The 19,005-nt window shown below is 43.8% G+C and overlaps 1 protein-coding gene across 1 annotated transcript in view; it reads left to right on the top strand.

The window, feature by feature from the left end:
- Positions 1 to 19,005, top strand: part of LOC129840652 (radixin-like) — a 35,273-nt gene that overhangs the window by 2,315 nt on the left and 13,953 nt on the right. The window contains exons 2-6 of the mRNA XM_055908685.1: positions 4,552 to 4,638; positions 14,859 to 14,942; positions 17,264 to 17,359; positions 18,064 to 18,186; positions 18,780 to 18,931. Coding sequence (XP_055764660.1) covers positions 4,627 to 4,638; positions 14,859 to 14,942; positions 17,264 to 17,359; positions 18,064 to 18,186; positions 18,780 to 18,931 — 467 coding nt within the window. The 5' untranslated portion in view covers positions 4,552 to 4,626. The remainder of the gene's footprint in view (positions 1 to 4,551; positions 4,639 to 14,858; positions 14,943 to 17,263; positions 17,360 to 18,063; positions 18,187 to 18,779; positions 18,932 to 19,005) is intronic.

Raw genomic sequence — 19,005 nt, 5'->3', positions numbered from 1 at the left:
ATACTAGTAGTTTTGCGCCCAGATTTTGGACACTCTCTCGCTATAACGTAAGGTGGATGTCGTAATGAAGATATTTTTAGAATTCTAACACTGCGATTGCATTAAGAACTAGTGTTACTATCATTTCCTATACAACATGTATTTTTTTGTAATGTTTATGAATAGCTATTTGGTCAGAATAGGTGAGAGTCTAATAGAAATATTCGCACATTCTGGGAAAAATAAGCTACGTTAGCATAATGGATAACCACTGATTTCAGCTCTAAATATGCACATTTTCGAACAAAACATAAGTGTATGTATAACCTGATGTTATAGGACTGTCATCTGAGGAAGGTTTATGAAGGTTAGTGAAAATTAATATCTTTTGCTGGTTTATTCGCTAACGCTAACGTGCCTATTGCTATCGCTAACGTGCCTTGATGAATGAATGTGGAAGTGTGTAGGCTATTGTAGTAAGCTAATATAATGCTATATTGTGTTTTCGCTGTAAAACACTTAAAAACTCTGCAATATTGGCTGGATTCACAAGATGCTTGTCTTTCATTTGCTGTACACGATGCATTTTTCAGAAATGTTTTATGATGAGTATTTAGGCATTCCACGTTGGTCTCTATAATTACTCTGGCTGCTTCGGTGCTTTTTTTGACGGTAGCTGTGATGGTAGCTGCAATGTACAACTGATTTATACCTCAAATATGCACATTTTTCGAAAAAAACATAGATTTATTGTGTAACATGTTATAAGACTGTCATCTGATGAAGTTGTTTCTTGGTTAGTTTGGTTGGTTCTTGGTTAGTTAGATTGGCTTTGTGCATGCTACCTGTGCTGTGAAAAATGTCTGTCCTTCTTTGTATTTGGTGGTGAGCTAACATAAATATACGTGCTGTTTTCGCTGTAAAACATAAAAAAAATCGGACATGTTGACTGGATTCACAAGATGTGTATCTTTCATTTGCTGTATTGGACTTGTTAATGTGTGAAAGTTAAATTTTTCTAAAAAATATCTTTTGAATTTCGCGCTCTGCCTTTTCAGTGGAATGTGGGAGGAGTTCCGCTAGCGGAACACCTCGGCCAGACAGGATAACATCAGCATACACTAAGTGTAAAGGAGTCATCATGCTTCAGTTCGACTGGCGCCTACCCGAACTCAGCTGGTTGACCTGAACGAGTGTGCTCTCATAGTCCCTTACAAGACCTTTGCTAAAAATACTAGAAAAAAGCAGAAATAGTACTGTTTGTGCATCTTGAGATGCCGTAGCCAATATACGCGTCCTCAAAATAGTTAGAATTAATCTAAAATAACTCAATCTGTCATTCATTTTGACATTTTGCCAAGGATGTTTGGTGCAGTATTTCTCAAGTGAAGACATTTACATGAAAACGAGTTACGTCTTGTTGAATGGCAACAAACACTTAATTGAAGAACCCCTACTATTGACCAATCCGCTACGAAGGGGCCGAGACTTCGGCTGCCTACTTCGGCTTGTCTCTCAAAATGTTTGTGTGCATGAACATCCCAAAAGAAAATGACCAAAACAAACAAAAACTTCATAAAATATTGTCATATATGCAGGAACTGTTTCGGATGGAATGCTGGTGTTAGTTGAAAGCAGCACTGGGAGAAAAGGGTCAATATCAGGGGGTGCCTTTTATCTAGATATTTCCGTATATCTAACATTTTATTAGATATAAGGAGTAGACATGCTCCAGAAACGCATGTCCTTCATTTCATATATTGAGATAAAATATTCTCTGTAATGGGACAGTTTCTACAGGCATCCAATCCGGACCTCAGAAATCTCCCTACTACCGTATGAGTACAGGGAGATATCTGGGGTGAGATCCCTTCAAGACATGCCCCTGATGCGTGTGCGCCCGCTTACATATTTTAACTCCGGAAAGGGTTTGTGTCAACATGCTGACATGTCTAAGCCTTTATACTTAGGCATAAACGAATCCACATACTTTCTGAAATGTATCATCTGTAATCATTACCTGATCATTTTGGGATCTGTATTTCTCCCCAAATTATTAATTTCAATGGATAACCTTACATGATATGTAATATTCATCCTCATATGTCTGATTGAAAATGGACTAAATCTGACTCATGATCAATGTCCAGCATCCAAATGATTTTACTTGTTCAGGCACCGAAAATCATTGTGCTTCTTCACATAAAGGTGACATATCTGAGCATACAGCGCCATATTAAGAAGTAGGCTACAAGGCACAGAAGCAAATATTGTCATATTTAATTCAAAGCACATCTGCTATTTCTGTTTAAAAAATGCAGCATAGCAAATCCAGGACTCCAATTGGAACACCTGTTTTCTGTAAAGATACAAACGTAGGCCAATCTATGCTGAAAATGTAGTTGATTTATTTAACAGAAAATAAAAGTTGCACACCCTCAATCCCCCTGCAAGCCCTGTTTGTTATGGATGCGATGGGTGCAGATTGGGTCGTCAGAGGCGGTCCCTGGTAGTCCAGGCCCTACGTGGTTATAGTTAGTGTTGGTCTGTAATCCACTCCAAACTGTCAATGCATAAATCATTCATCAAAATTGTGTCGATATTGCAAGAAAATATTGTCATTTCGCATAACCATACCACAAGGTAGCTACGTACCTGCTTCATTCATGACGAGAAAACGAACTGGTACAAACTAGCTAGCCAAGTTGCTGGTTAGCTATCTTATATTAACCAGTAATACAAAATGCGCCCAAACGTGTTCCCTGAAGGGAAAGACATTTTATTTGTTAGCTAGCTAGGCTACCAGTTGCTTTTACGCTCCCCCCTAATTAGCTAACCTACTTGATTCTAGTTAACGTTACTAAGATATAAATAAAACATCTCAAATTAGATGTATTTTCTAAACATTTTCTAATTTCTTTGTTTCTCCAGTTGTCAGTTCGACCACACACCGTTTACAATCTAAAAAATTACAATTGGAACTCCACATCAGAAAATGTGTGATTCTTTTTGCTAGGCTACCAGTTACAGTGCTTTTAGCTTGCGGTTTGCGTGTGCCTTTATGCAGGTGGAATACAAAATGTTATTCAAGTGTCAAAGAATGATATGGATTTAATATTTGTCAAATTATTAAACATGTCCTCGAAATTGTATCAAATTATCCTTATTTAGCATATCAAAAAGCATATCAGAATACTGATTATGAACCTCAGCATATGTATTGCTTGTGCTGAGAAAATATACTATGCAGGACTACTGTCAGTATTTGTCGTCATATAGAGAAAATAAGATGTCCACATAGGCCTATCTCAGGATATCTAATGACTCAATATCCGGCCATACCATGTATGATATCCGGATGGAATCCCATAATGATTTGTGCATGAATGAAAAAAATATTTGACAAATTATTGACCATGTGCTGAAAACTCAGAAATGCATCAGAAATCGTATTTTCAGCACATCAAGATCCAGATATGGACCTCAGCTAAGAAAAGCATATCTGAAATCAATACATTCATCTTGAATGTGCTGAGAAAACACAGATATGTGATATATACAGTCAGTATTTTGTCAACATGAAGAGAGAAAATAGGATGTCACATATCTCAAGATAGTGAATTGGTCCATATCCGGCCATAGGAAATGTCCATGTGTGATATTCCAGCATCATATATGTCTAAAAGACACATCTGGATTCAGAATTTGTCCGGATATGGTGCAAATCCACACAACTCAAAATATGTATTGGAAATGGTCTGTATCCTCTAGAATATCAGAAATGTGTCATGTAAAGATATCCCCTGTTATGGACCCTTTTCACCCAGTGCAGCAATAGTATGTTTGACTGGGGGATGAGAGATTATGCTAAAGCCTTGGAGGGCTGAAATTGAATAGACCCCTCAGTCTCATGTTTTATTGTCTCCCAGGCAACCGTTCTATATTTGGATCAGGCGTAATCAACCTTACATCTTCTTACCAGGTGATTCAAGTCATGAGATTACACTACCACTGCACTCTTTACTGAAACAGCAATTTGATCAATCACGTAGTTTCTGTGTGGTTGATACCATTCCATTACTCCAATTGCAGCCATTATTATGAGAGGTCCTCCCCTCAGCAGTGTCCTGTAAATCACAGGTAATCCAAATGATCAATATAACTTACCAAGTTTGCTTTAATGATAGAAAACTAGAAAAGAAAGGAAAAGAGCACTATCAAATTAGAAATGAGTACATACAGTGCCTATCATAAGTATTCACCCCCCTTGGACCCCGAAAACTCTATTTTATTACTAGTTATTGGAGATTTCTCTGTGCAACAATTGTTTTAGTAACGTCTATCTTATGTTTTACTTCCTGAGCTTTATTTCAGTCCTGGTGACCCTGACACCACAGTGACAATATCATCGTTACCCTCTCTACCCACTGACCTAAACTCCCTTTCCTCTCTTTCATTCCTTCCCCTTTGCCCTGGTTTCTCTGTCTTACCCATGTGTTGCATCAGCTGTTCTACCTGCTTTAGATCTGCTACAATGTCCCCATAACTGAACTGATCTTCTCTGTCCCCCAGGTCCTGTGAAACAGGGAAGCTATCCATCCTGTGACAGTTGTCTTCTCAGCTGCTGGGTGAAGGGAGAAGACAAACATGCCGAAACCGGTAAGACCTCAGAAATGGAACTATGAACTGAATTATAATGCAGTGGAAAGGACGAGATAACCAATTCAAAACCATCTGTGGTCTTCATTGGTCAGACTGCTTCTTGTCCAGTCGATGGGAACTTAGTTTGTACTGCTGGCAACACAAGGGATGTGGTTTCACTTCCTACTTGGGCCACATGCACTGACCTGACTGTTGACTGTCTGTAAGATGCTCTGGATAAGACTAGTGTCTTGAGTGTACAGGAAGTGTGTATGTGCTTGTACCGCCCACTCTACTTCACCCTTGCCCTTGGATGGTTCCCTTCCAAGACCCATGGTGTGATGTAGTGTAGGCCTCCCAGGCTCTCAGCCCATCTCAGACACAGGGCCAGAGGCTCTGCAACACTGCTGCTATTGTTAACAGCTAATTGGACAGAGAGAATACCAGGGCCCTCTGCTGTACAAGAGAGATGCCAAAACAAACCATTCAATGCAGTGCATGGTATCTGATATCCACTGAACATTCTCACTGTTTCTCCTAGTTTCTCTGTTCATGTCTTAAGAAGCAGGTCGGGACATGGGGTTAGAGGATGAGTCATGTGGCTCTATTGCACAACTCCTGCTTTGATTTTATGCTTAGTTATGACACAGTGTTTGATTTACGGTCAGTGGAGGAAAACATTGTAGGGGAGGGAGTGTTTTGGAAGCCCTGGTAGGGGAACTGTTCTTGCGTGAGACTGGAGTTAAGCAGGGCTGGTTTTGGCTCATGTCAAATGATTAAGATGGCAGTTGGCTATACTCACTGTTCTCTCTCCTTGTGGATATATTGGGAATCTCGGGTGGTGGGGAAATGGCAGTGGAGAGAGGCGCAGACGTGCACTGATGATGTCACCATCGGATTCTCTCTGTCTCCTGAGTCATCAGCGCACCGCCCCCAACACGGCGCACCGCCCCCAACACCGCCCCCAACACGGCGCACCGCCCCCAACACCGCCCCCAACACGGCGCACCGCCTTCAACACCGCCCCCAACACGGCGCACCGCCCCCAACACGGCGCACCGCCCCCAACACGGCGCACCGCCCCCAACACGGCGCACCGCCCCCAACACGGCGCACCGCCCCCAACACGGCGCACCGCCCCCAACACGGCGCACCGCCCCCAACACGGCGCACCGCCCCCAACACGGCGCACCGCCCCCAACACGGCGCACCGCCCCCAACACGGCGCACCGCCCCCAACACGGCGCACAGCAGAAACAGGCCAGGCATCCTTTTTCTATAAGGTCACTGTCAAAGGCACTAGAGAATAGTATGTCCCCAAGAGTTTGTCAGCCACTCAGGGGCCACTCAAAGGCCCCTAAAAACCACCAAGGGGAATTTAGGGTGGCTGAATTCTTATCTGGAATATTCACAAGTTTAATTTGTCTATTACCTCTTGGCCTAAAATTTCCGCGCCCCGGCGGCAATGTAATTAACATACAGTGCATTTGGAAAGCATTCAGACCCCTTGACCAATTTGACATTTTCTTACCTTATAGCCTTATTCTAAAAAACATTCTCAGCAATCTACACACAACACCCCATAATGACAAGGTGAAAACATGTTTCTAGAAATGTTATCAAATTTATTTAAAAAACTGAAGTAATTTACATAAGTATTCAGACTCTTTGCTATGACTTGAAATTAAGATCAAGTTCACCCTGTTTCCATTGGTCATCCTTCAGATGTTTCTACAACTTGATTGGAGTCCACCTGTGGTAAATGCAATTTATTGGACATGATTTGGAAAGGCACACACCTGTCTATATAAAGGTCCCACGGTTGACATTGCATTTCCGAACAAAAACCAAGCCATGAGGTTGAAGAAATTGTCCGTAGAGCTCCGAGACAGGATTGTGTCGAAGCACAGATCTGGGGACGGGTAGCAAAACATTTCTGCAGCATTGAAGGTCCCCAAGGCCTCCAACATTCTTAAATGGAAGAGGTTTGGACCCACTAAGTATCTTTCTAGAGTTGGCTGCCCGGCCAAACTGAGCAATCGGGGGAGAAGGGCCTTGGTCAGGGAGGTGACCAATCAGGCCTTAATGGTAGTGGCCAGACAGAAGCCACTCCTCAGTAAAAGGCACATGATAGCCCGCTTGGAGTTTGTCAAAAGGCACCCAAAGGACTCTGACCATGAGAAAGAAGATTCTCTCGTCTGATGAAACCAAGATTTAAATCTTTGGCCTGAATGCCAAGCGTCACGTCTGGAGGAAACCTGGCACCATTCCTACGATGAAACGTGGCAGCAGCATCATGCTGTGGGGATGTTTTTCAGCGGCAGGGACTGAGACTAGTCAGGATTGCGGGAAAGATGAATGGAGCAAAGTACAGAGATCCTTGATGAAAACCTGCTCCAGAGCGCTCAGGACCTCAGACTGGGGTGAAGGTTCACCTTCCAACAGGACAACGACCCTAAGCACACAGCCAAGACAACGCAGGAGTAGTTTCCAAACAAGTCTCTGAATGTCCTTGAGTGGCACAGCCAGAGCGCAGACTTGAAAATAGCTGTGCGGCCACGCTTCCCATCCAACCTGACAGAGCTTGAGAGAATCTGCAGAGAAGAATGGGAGAAGCTTGTAGCGTCATGCCCAAGAAGACTCAAGGCTGTAATCGCTGCCAAAGGTGAATCAACAAAGTACTGAGTCAAGGGTCTGAATACTTATGTAAATGTGATATTCCATGTTTTTATTTTAAATAAATGTGCAAACATTTCTACAAACCTGTTTTTGCTTTGTCATTATGGGGTGTTGTGTGTAGATTGATGTGAGAAAAAAACAATGTAATCAATTTTAGAATAAGGCTGTAAGGTAACAAAATGTGGGAAAAGTCAAGAGGTCTGAATACTTTCTGAAGGCACTGTAATAAAAACATCCCCATCCAAATCTGTCTGTTTAAGCTAGAGAGATGTTATGTTTTGCATGGGCTGCATCTCAATCTACCGCATCCGCCGATATCCCCCTTCCGCATCTGCGGTGAAAGGTGGCAAAGCTAGAGTGGTGTTTGTCAGACCATGAGACGTCCCGAAAATCTGTCATTTGTAGCGTACGAAGGGTTTAGCCTACAAACTATGAGGAAAGATGACTCTCACAAACACGATGGTGTACTCCGTTTTGCTCTAGGACGACCATAAGACTCGTCTGAAGTCAGTACTAGCCTAAGTTCTAAATGGCTTTGGGAAGTCAAACTGCTCCTAACTCTTAATTCCAGGCTGCTTAGTAGGGCTGAGAGGCCATGTGCTTGTTTGTACCCCAGGCAAGGCCTGTGGTTTGCTGTGCTGGTAGCCCACCTCTGGGGTAGCGGTAAGTGTGAGGTCAGGGGGGTTGGGCTAGCCTATACTGAATAACCTGCATTATTCATTGGACATAAGAACTGGCACACTGACCAAACCCCTCCTCCCTTCCCGTGAGTTCGGCGGGGGGTGTTTATGACCCGACAGACCCCACAGGAAGGGACCCCTGCAGGGACGTGCCTGTTTTCGCTGCCTTGTTTGGTTTGCTGCAGAAGGGCCTGCGTGTGAATTGGGCCCATATAAATGGGAGAGCTGTGTCAACATCCTGTGGAAGAAGGGTAAGGGGATGAGTAGGGGGACAAGGCTGTAAGTGGCGCGGGGGGGGGGGGCACCGGGTGACACTGCAGCCTTGTTTGCTAGCTTTGTTTACTGCTATATTTCTGTCTGCTAGTGAAAGCCCTGCAAGGCCATAGTGAGCTCTGAGGGCCTTGGTGAGCTCTGTCATATCACATAGATAAACCAACAACACAAAGTTGGAGCAGCATCCATTATCCTCACGCCTGCCTGTTGAAGTCCAAACAGACTGACTGGGCCCTAGTTAACATTCTAGCCTGCCCAGCGCTGCACTGTCCAGGGCTGCGTTCAGTACATAAAAATGGAATGTTTAATTGAACTGAAACGGTGCTGTACTGAACGACCAGTTAAAAACAGGGAGAGGTTGGATTGTGTGTTCAAAATGCACCACTGTTTTTTTGCTTCAAGCCACACCCACTGAACAGAGCAAACCTATCTGTCTGTTCAGTACATACCAGAACGTTTTGGAAAAATGTGTTGTTCATTACAAACCGTTCCACAACGTAGCAAGCGTTCAAGCAAACTGAACACACCCCTGGTCTATGAGTCTGAGTGGAACGCTTCCTGATCCTGTGCTCTGTTGACAAGCACCCGACCTGATCCTGAGTACTGTGTAGGTGGGGATTCCTCCCCTCCCTCCCCAGTAGGGGGGTTAATCAACCGCACAGACAGCTGCTCATTGCCCAGTGGGCCAGATTAACAACTTCTCTCTGACGAAAGGAGAGCAGTCCTGTGTGTCTGTGTCTGTCTGTCTGAGGTCTCCTCTCCTCTCAGCAAAGCCTTTGTAAACAGCTTATGGACAAACAGCTGCACATTAACTGAGGGGATTGTCTGAGAGAAGACTCATCCTCTAAACAACACGGAGAGACGCCATGACGAGCAACAGGATAAAGATTCTGACTGAAAAGTGTCTCAACTAACTTTTCTAGAACTCTCTCTCACACACACACACTGTGTGGTCCATTAGGCCTTCCTTTCATCACCACTCTGTTCATGCATGGCCTCTCTGTGGCATTTGGCCGTCCACATTTAGCTCTGCCCCTACTGGCTCAGTCACATGGATGGTGGGAAACATGACCGCTAGAGGCAAAAGACAGATCCCTTTGACCATGTCCCTCACACACACCTCCTGATCACACTCCCAATTGCCCTAATATGAGTTAGATTCTTGTGCTGTTTTCTTCTAGGCCAGAATCAGAACCGGTGCTATCACCAAGAGAAAGTGCTGCTGTACTGTTTTTAGTTTGAATTATATAGCACGTCTCTCCTCCCCCTCTCCTTCTGTACACACACGGGGACAGCCAGGGATTATGGAGAGCCGTCTGTCTGCCTGGCTATAGCTAGACTACTCTCTTCGCCTTCACACTCCGTGGGCTAGTTGTGTTTTTGGCTCAGATACACATGCAGGCATAAACACACAGGCACACACACAGGCATACAGACCCAGAGATATAGACAGGCATGCGCGTGAAGTCTAACAAAGGTCAGCACTTTCACAGCTGATTGCTGGTGGCAGGCAGCCCCCACACAAACATCAGGAAAGGGACATTCAAAACATCTGTCAGAAACACAAGTTAAGCACTTGACTCTCCATAACAGCTTTGTAACTCTGATACCCAATAAGGCGTCTGTTTGTCCTGCGGACACTGCATGTTGCTACTTCATTATATAACGGGACTAAGGCATGGTCTTTCCAAGTCAGTTTATCGCTGTTGGTTAGCTCTTTAGGAAAGACTTGTTACTTTTAACCCTTTAACGCGTACGGTCACGTATGTGTGATCATTGTTGAGTGGTCCCTGCAGCGTACGATCACAAATGTGACTGGAACAGTAGCATCAAAGTATGATGCAACAAACGCGTCTAGACAGCATTGTCTGAAAAGCATCTAAACAATGTTTTCTACTGATGGGGAAATAAAGGTCTTCACAACTTTATTCCATAATTTAACCTTTTTATTGTAAAAGATAAATGCAAACTTCATCATCCAAACATAACATGGAACACATCCACAGGTAAACTCATTCCATAAACCAGTCCAAATAACAGGTTGCGCTGACAAAAACAAAACATAAGTTAGGTCGCTAACAGCTAGGCTTGTTTACAATGTACCACATCTCTGGTGATGGGAGAAATGTAGTATTGTTTAGAAAAGAGATGTGTCCGCTAAGCTAACAGAAGCTAAATTATTTTATGATGGCAGACATGTTTTTGTTTGTTTGACTTGGTGAAAACTTCCTAATCCCAGAATGCCATTCACTATAAGACGCAAATAAACAAGTCAAAGATGTCTGCGCTCATTGCCTGAAAAATATGAACATATTTGAGCCACTTTTCAGCATATTACAAATTGTTGATGTACTTAGTGTATACAAGAACCTGAGCACATAACTTGACAAGTCATTTACTGTTTTTGACAAATCACAAATGTTTTCACCTCACAGATCATCACACCAAATACAAGCCTACTGCCTAACCGTAGCGATAAAGCTATGCAGGGATGTAACCATTTTAGGGGGGATTGTGAGGGCTTTCATTTCATTTGTGCGGGGTTTTCAAGTCCATGGGGGTAGAAATGGGTGAAGGTATTGGGAGGGATATGATGCAGGAAATATTACAATGATGGGGGATTTACCAATAAATGGGGGGGCAAACACAGAAGTTTATACGATCAAATAAAACCCCTGGATAGGGGGTCTGAGCTGGTAACCCTGAGGTACCAAAGTTACAATCTGATGCCATGTTCAAAACAACTGGGAAATCTCAGACTTCCGACTTCAATGCGTACAAGACAATAGGGAACTCTGGGGGGCAACGAGCTCCGACTGTGAAAAATCGTTTTGAATGGTCATCCAACTCGGGCCTCTTTCTAGAGCTCCGACTTTCCGACCTTTAGATCATTGACGTCATGATTTTACCTGTTTTTTTTTCAGAGTTCACAGTTGTCTTGAAAGAACCATAAGTCAGTTGAGGAAGTGGAACACATCTCAATTTAAACTGTTAGAGTATAGAACTTGTTAGAAAATCATTTGAAATTGACAAGTTGAAACATAGCAGGCAGTATTAGAGGTCGACCGATTAATTGGAATGGTCGATGAATTAGGGCCGATTTCAAGTTTTCATAACAATCTGTATTTTTGAACGATTTGCCTATTTATTTAAAAAATAAATGTTATTTATAATATTTAATTTCAACTAGGCACGTCAGTTAAGAACACATTCTTATTTTCAATGACGGCCTAGGAACGGTGGGTTAACTGCCTTGTTCAGGGGCAGAACGACAGATTTTTACCTTGTCAGCTCGGGGATTCATTTTTGCAACCTTCCGGTTACTAGTCCAACACTCTAACCACCTGCCTTACATTGCACTCCACGAGGAGCCTGCGTGGCAGGCTGACTACCTGTTACGTGAGGGCAGCAAGAAGCCAAGGTAAGTTTAATACTAGCTAGCAACTTATCTTATAAGAAACAATTAATCTTAACATAATCACTAGTGAACTACACATGGTTGATATTACTAGTTCATCTAGTGTGTCCTGCGTTGCATATAATCAATGCGGTGCCTGTTAATTTCTCATCGAATCACAGCCTACTTCGCCAAACGGTTGATTTAACAAGCGCATTTGCGAAAAAAAACACTGTCGGTGCACCAATGTACCTAACCATAAACATCAATGCCTTTCTTTAAAATCAATGCACAAGTATATATTTTTAAACCTGCATATTTAGTTAATATTGCTGCTAACATGAATTTCTTATAAATAGGGAAATTGTCACTTCTCTTGCCTTCCGTGCAAGCAGTCAGGGTATATGCAGCAGTTTGGGCCGCCTGGCTCATTGCAAACTGTGTGAAGACTATTTCTTCCTAACAAAGAAAGCCTTCAGCCGTATCCTCATCCTACTCCTCCTCTGTTCCTCGGGTGATGTGGAGGTAAACCCAGGCCCCGCGTGTCCCCAGGCACCCTCATTTGTTGACTTCTGTGATCGAAAAAGCCTTGGTTTCATGCATGTCAACATCAGAAGCCTCCTCCCTAAGTTTGTTTTACTCACTGCTTTAGCACACTCCGCCAACCCTGATGTCCTTGCCATGTCTGACTCCTGGCTTAGGAAGGCCACCAACAATTCTGAGATTTCCACACCCAGCTGCAACATTTTCCGTCAAGATAGAACTGCCAAAGGGGGAGGAGTTGCAATCTACTGCAGAGATAGCCTGCAAAGTTCTGTCATACTTTCCAGATCTATACCCAAACAGTTTGAACTTCTAATTAAAAAAATGTACCTCTCCAGAAATAAGTCTCACTGTTGCCGCCTTATAAATTAGCAAAAAATTATAACCTATTTTTGCTTTGTCATTATGGGGTATTTTGTATAGATTTGATAACTTTTTAGAATACATTTTTGAAAAAGCTGTAACGTAACATTGTGGAAAAGGTCAAGCGGTCTGAATACTTTCTGAGGGCACTACTTACACACTTTTACACATTTGCTGCTGCTGTTATTTTACGTGTGTTATCTATCCTCATGTCTAGTCACTTTACTGTATCTACCTCATCTCGTACTTCTGCACGTTGAGCTGGTACTGGTTCTCTCTGTATATAGCTCCACATTGATCTGGTACTGGTACTCCCTGTATATAGCTCCACATTGATCTGGTACTGGTACTCCCTGCATATAGCTCCACATTGATCTGGTACTGGTACTCCCTGTATATAGCTCCACATTGATCTGGTACTGGTACTCCCTGTATATAGCTCCACATTGATCTGGTACTGGTACTCCCTGTATATAGCTCCACATTGATCTGGTACTGGTACTCCCTGTATATAGCTCCACATTGATCTGGTACTGGTACTCCCTGTATACAGCTCCACATTGATCTGGTACTGGTACTCCCTGTATACAGCTCCACATTGATCTGGTACTTCCTGTATACAGCTCCACATTGATCTGGTACTGGTACTCCCTGTATATAGCTCCACATTGATCTGGTATTGGTACTCCCTGTATATAGCTCCACATTGATCTGGTATTGGTACTCCCTGTATATAGCTCCACATTGATCTGGTACCGGTACTTCCTGTATATAGCTCCATTCTTGTGTATTTTATTTCTCTAGTTTTTTTGTATTATTTTTCGACTCTGCAGCATTGAAGGGCTTGTAAGTGTAAGCAACCATTTCAAGGTAAAGCATACACCAGTTGTATTCGCTGCATGTGACAAATACAATTTGACTTGATTTTTCTGCTCAATATACATCTGTTAGGAAGAAGTTTATCTACCAAACATGCTATCAGAGTTCTAGCTCTAGTCTACTTGCTTTTTCCTGTGCTGTACTAGGATGCAGGTGGATGGGATCGCATGTGTGTGTAACAGTATAGCTTCCGTCCCTCTCCTCACCCCTACCTGGGCTCGAACCAGGGACACCTCTGCACACATCAACAACTGACACCTCTGCACACATCGTTAACCATCGCTCCACAAAAGCCGCGGCCCTCGCAGAGCAAGGGAAACAACTACTTCAAGGTCTCAAGAGCGAGTGACGTCACCGATTGACACGTTATTAGCGCGCACCCCGCTAACTAGCTAGCCATTTCACACCGGTTACATGTGCTTTCATTGGAGAGTGCTGAATAGTTAGTGGGGCAGAGCGAGAGTACAGGAGGTTTAATGGCTAATTAATGCTAGCGAGACAGAGGCAGATGCACAATCTCTACAGTGTGATTTTTATGAGAGTCACAGTACTGTGCTGGATATTTAAATGTTTTCTGGATAAGTAATGACGTGTGTTAGGGTAAACGGGGATAGAGAATGTGTGTGTTGTGTTCCTGTCCTGAGGTTTCATGGGTAATTCATGATAGAAAGAGGAAGAGGGGCGAGCAAGGGAAGCTGCTTCTCTCAATGGGCCACTAAGGTACTGTAACCTTAGTTGCCCACAGCTGCACTATCCGGATTGGAGTGCAGCTGGCCGCCACTCGGCATCATCTTTCTCTCTCTGCATATCGCACTGTGTCTTTTTTTATTTTCCCCTCTACCTCTGCCTCTCCAGTGAGGAGGTGTTTGGGTAAACAGGGATGGAGAATGTGTGTGTCAGTTATGGAGGATGCCCTTGGGGTCAGGCCTATTCTATCAGCTGTGTGTCAGGTCTGGTGCTAGGCCAGCCTAGTGCAGCTCAGACAGCAGCAGCCAATGGCTGGCCTTGCTCCTCTGCTCCTCCTCACAGGGAGGAGGAGGCGGTGGCCGCTAGGAAGGGGAGTACTCACTGAGTGCTGAGAGGGCAAAAAGACACACACAGGCACTGCATTAGCCCATTCAAACACACACACAACACTCCTTCAGTTCTCTGTCTTGCTGGAAGGCCTTTGTTGCTCCCTTGAGGGGTGTTCAGTCTCCTGCACTAAAACAAACCGAAATGTAATTTGTTCATTTCATGTCCACCAAAATGGCTGACTCACTACCATTTTAAATGTGTTAACGCTGCATCTGACACTTCCTGAAACGCTGACCATGGCACATGGTGATGGTGTCGTGTGAAAAGTTGACAGCCTACAGTACAGCAATACAGTGAATGGAACATTACATGCAAACTAGTAAATAACATGCAAACTTGTTTTGTAGATTAATGTGCGGGTGACCACCATGGACGCAGAGCTGGAGTTTGCCATCCAGCCCAACACCACTGGCAAACAGCTCTTTGACCAGGTAAGCAAGGGCCAGGACTCAAACTGAGAATTCACATAACTTAAAACCTAATAGAACTATAGTATAAAATGTAAGATGAAGTGGGTGCTTTACATTGTTCCCGGATTAGGTTAATTTATCCCTTTTTGTTAGTATTATCGTGGAAGATTAGTCTGTCGATATACACTGTCCTGATTGACGTGTAGTTAGTTACTGTTGCCATAGTATCAGTACTGTTCTCCTGTCATAATGGAGCAGTGTTACTGTGACTGACGGTCAGTTACTGTTGTCATAGTATCACTACTGTTCTCCTGTCATAATGGAGCAGCGTTACTGTGACTGACGGTCAGTTACTGTTGTCATAGTATCACTACTGTTCTCCTGTCATAATGGAGCAGCGTTACTGTGACTGACGGTCAGTTACTGTTGTCATAGTATCACTACTGTTCTCCTGTCATAATGGAGCAGTGTTACTGTGACTGACAGTCAGTTACTGTTGTCATAGTATCACTACTGTTCTCCTGTCATAATGGAGCAGCGTTACTGTGACTGACGGTCAGTTACTGTTGTCATAGTATCAGTACTGTTCTCCTGTCATAATGGAGCAGTGTTACTGTGACTGACAGCCAGTTACTGTTGTCATAGTATCACTACTGTTCTCCTGTCATAATGGAGCAGTGTTACTGTGACTGAAAGCCAGTTACTGTTGTCATAGTATCACTACTGTTCTCCTGTCATAATGGAGCAGTGTTACTGTGACTGACAGTCAGTTACTGTTGTCATAGTATCAGTACTGTTCTCCTGTCATAATGGAGCAGCGTTACTGTGACTGACGGTCAGTTACTGTTGTCATAGTATCAGTACTGTTCTCCTGTCATAATGGAGCAGCGTTACTGTGACTGACGGTCAGTTACTGTTGTCATAGTATCACTACTGTTCTCCTGTCATAATGGAGCAGCGTTACTGTGACTGACGGTCAGTTACTGTTGTCATAGTATCACTACTGTTCTCCTGTCATAATGGAGCAGTGTTACTGTGACTGACAGTCAGTTACTGTTGTCATAGTATCAGTACTGTTCTCCTGTCATAATGGAGCAGCGTTACTGTGACTGACGGTCAGTTACTGTTGTCATAGTATCACTACTGTTCTCCTGTCATAATGGAGCAGTGTTACTGTGACTGACGGTCAGTTACTGTTGTCATAGTATCACTACTGTTCTCCTGTCATAATGGAGCAGCGTTACTGTGACTGACGGTCATGCCGGGGCAGCACGGACCCCACCCCCCATGGATGCTTTTCCAGCATCCATATCCACCCATTGCAGTATTGATGTCCCTGGCTGAAATATTCATATGATATAGACATAGCTAGCTGGGGTAAAACTGGGGCCTGTCCTGGTCCTATGGTTCACTCAAAGGATTTCTCCCACCTCAATGAGTTGAGAGTGGAGACAATGTCCCCAATTAATTACATTGATGTCGTTTCAACAATGACATGGTTATACTGTAGTTTTGAGGGTGCATTGGAGGTCATTGAATGATGGACTGTTTTCGGGATCTTTATTGTTTTCTGCAACTTCTCAGCCTGACACTGGAGGAGGATGATGATGATATTGTAATGTCAGAGCATCATTTCTATCTCTGAGGTTCCTATATGTCTGTAAAGCTACTCTGTAACACATGTTAACAATATCGCCTTGACAACAAACGGTACCAGAGCATTTTCTCACAAACAGAAGCTGGAGAGTGTTTAGGAGGGCTGAAGAACTGTAAGAAATGAGACCATTGACGCGCAGGCAGGTGGCGACTGTCCTGGACTGTGTCCAGCTGTCTTCATACACTTCACAGTGTGTTTTGTATTCCCAGTACACACACACACACACACACATACACACACACACAATCCATTTCCAGGAATTCATCAGGAGTTATGGACATCTGCCTCATTGCCCTCCTCTGCAGTTAACAGAGTGAATCTAAGTAGCTTGTTGCCGCGTGTCAACTGGCTGGCCTATTAGTCAACCTCCCAGAGTTTTTAATGGTGAGCCCAGGGCCCATTATGGAGGAGTTATGCCACAGCGGGCCCATCGCTGCCGAGGAGCCTCTAGTCAGGCAGAGGCTAAAACGCCCCTCTCAATTAAACCTGCATTGCAGTATTTATTTACACAGTAACATGTGAGCCTAACTTTCATCCTAGTCGCAAAGTCTGAACTTTTGTCATGAAACAAATGGTTGCTAGCATGTTGCGTTCTATAGGACTTTTCACATGAGAAATGTATGACTTTCTCAGTAATCCCACCCTCCCAACTGTTTAATGGTGGAGTATTGTCTGATGTTAACAGGTGGTGAAGACGGTGGGGCTTCGAGAGGTCTGGTTCTTCGGACTGCAGTACGTGGACAGCAAGGGTTACAGCACGTGGCTGAAGCTTAATAAAAAGGTGTCTACTCTCGTGTTTTCTCTTGGTTTCTCTATCTCTTCTCTCTGTTTCCAGAGTGGCTGCCAGCAGTCAGTTTGAGATGGTTATTAGGCTGTGGTCAGGGGGCCTCAAATGTGCACTTTCACAGACTTCCTGTCATACTCAGGCCAAAGACCCTCCGGCCCCCCCAAAAAAACTGCTCTGAAGTGCCGTAAAAGACAGAGGGAGTGTGTCAGTGTGTGTGTTTCTTGTTGGAACTAGTTCAGTAGTCGTAGAGCAGTGTGGTTCTGTCAGGGTGATCTACAACAGGATTTATTTTAACAGTTGTCTCCAGTGGAAAGTGTTCTGATTCTTGGTCCCGGAGTCTGGGACATAAGCAGCTGTAAAGAGGGTCCAATCCTATCACTAATTAGGATAAGATTAGATAACAGAAGTTTGTTCATACCTTTATGGCTTCATAACCAACTTCTATGATTTAGCTTCATAGCCCAGCTTATAAAGCTTAGATTGTAAAGCTTCTGGATCCTCCAAGTATCTCAATAGTCAAACACGGATGCTTACTGTGCATGCATCTTAGCCAGCCACGTTTTCCCCCTGTCAGTGCAGATAAGGGAGAGGAGACAAGGCGATAGAAGGCACTCCGGACTACTGACAGTCGTCTAGTCTACCTCTAGTGGTCTTGTGTCTGTACAGGGCTTTAAAGGTGTTGTCCTTGTCCCCTCCAGGTGACATCCCAGGATGTAAAGAAGGAGAACCCTCTGCAGTTTAAGTTCCGGGCCAAGTTCTTCCCTGAGGACGTGTCTGAGGAGCTGATCCAGGAGATCACACAGAGACTCTTCTTCCTGCAGGTAACTGATACTAGCTGTGTTCCAATACTCATACTAACCATACTATTTGTGACAGAAATTGAGAATGTAGTATGCTTATTGGTCATAGTATGGATATATTTAGTATGCCAAAAGTTCCCGGATGTTGTACATTTGCCAAAATACGATGTATGCAAACAGTGGACACTATTTCTGTGCTTTTAGGGCCCATAATGTAATTCTTCAGAAAATGGGCGCGGCTTCAACGGTACACTCACCTGAAAGGATACCGTTAGTTCATCTTAGTATACAAATAGTATGTAGTATACAGTATGTTAGTATGGGTATTCGAACAAAGCTTCTGTCTTTGTCGCACAGTGATGACACCACGTCAGTCGGGGGGGGGGGGGGGGGGGGGGCTTTTCATTGTTGGTCTAGGATTCTAAGTCATCAGTATTCTAAGTCTTGACAGTCAAAAACAGACATACTCTTTATTTTTTATTTGTTTTACTCGTGGTGTCTTAATGCCAAATCCTTCCTAAGTTCAGTACCTTACTGGGCAAGGTGAGTTCACATGACCTCTACTTTATTGTTCCCTTTTTGTTTTCCTCTCTCCTTTTGGCTTCTCTGACCAGGTGAAAGAGGCCATTTTGAACGATGAGAACTACTGTCCCCCGGAGACTGCCGTGCTGCTGGCATCCTACTCTGTCCAGGCCAAGTACACAGACTACAACAAAGACAGCCACAAGCCTGGCTACCTCACCAACGACAGACTGCTTCCACAGAGGTGAGTGGCCACTGGCCAGAAGCAGAAATATCCCGGAGTCATGCACCATCCACATACTAACAAGGAATCCTGGA

Source organism: Salvelinus fontinalis, chromosome 41, assembly GCF_029448725.1.
Source record: "Salvelinus fontinalis isolate EN_2023a chromosome 41, ASM2944872v1, whole genome shotgun sequence".
Taxonomy (NCBI): Eukaryota; Metazoa; Chordata; class Actinopteri; order Salmoniformes; family Salmonidae; genus Salvelinus; species Salvelinus fontinalis.
This window is presented reverse-complemented; position numbering and strand designations above follow the sequence as displayed.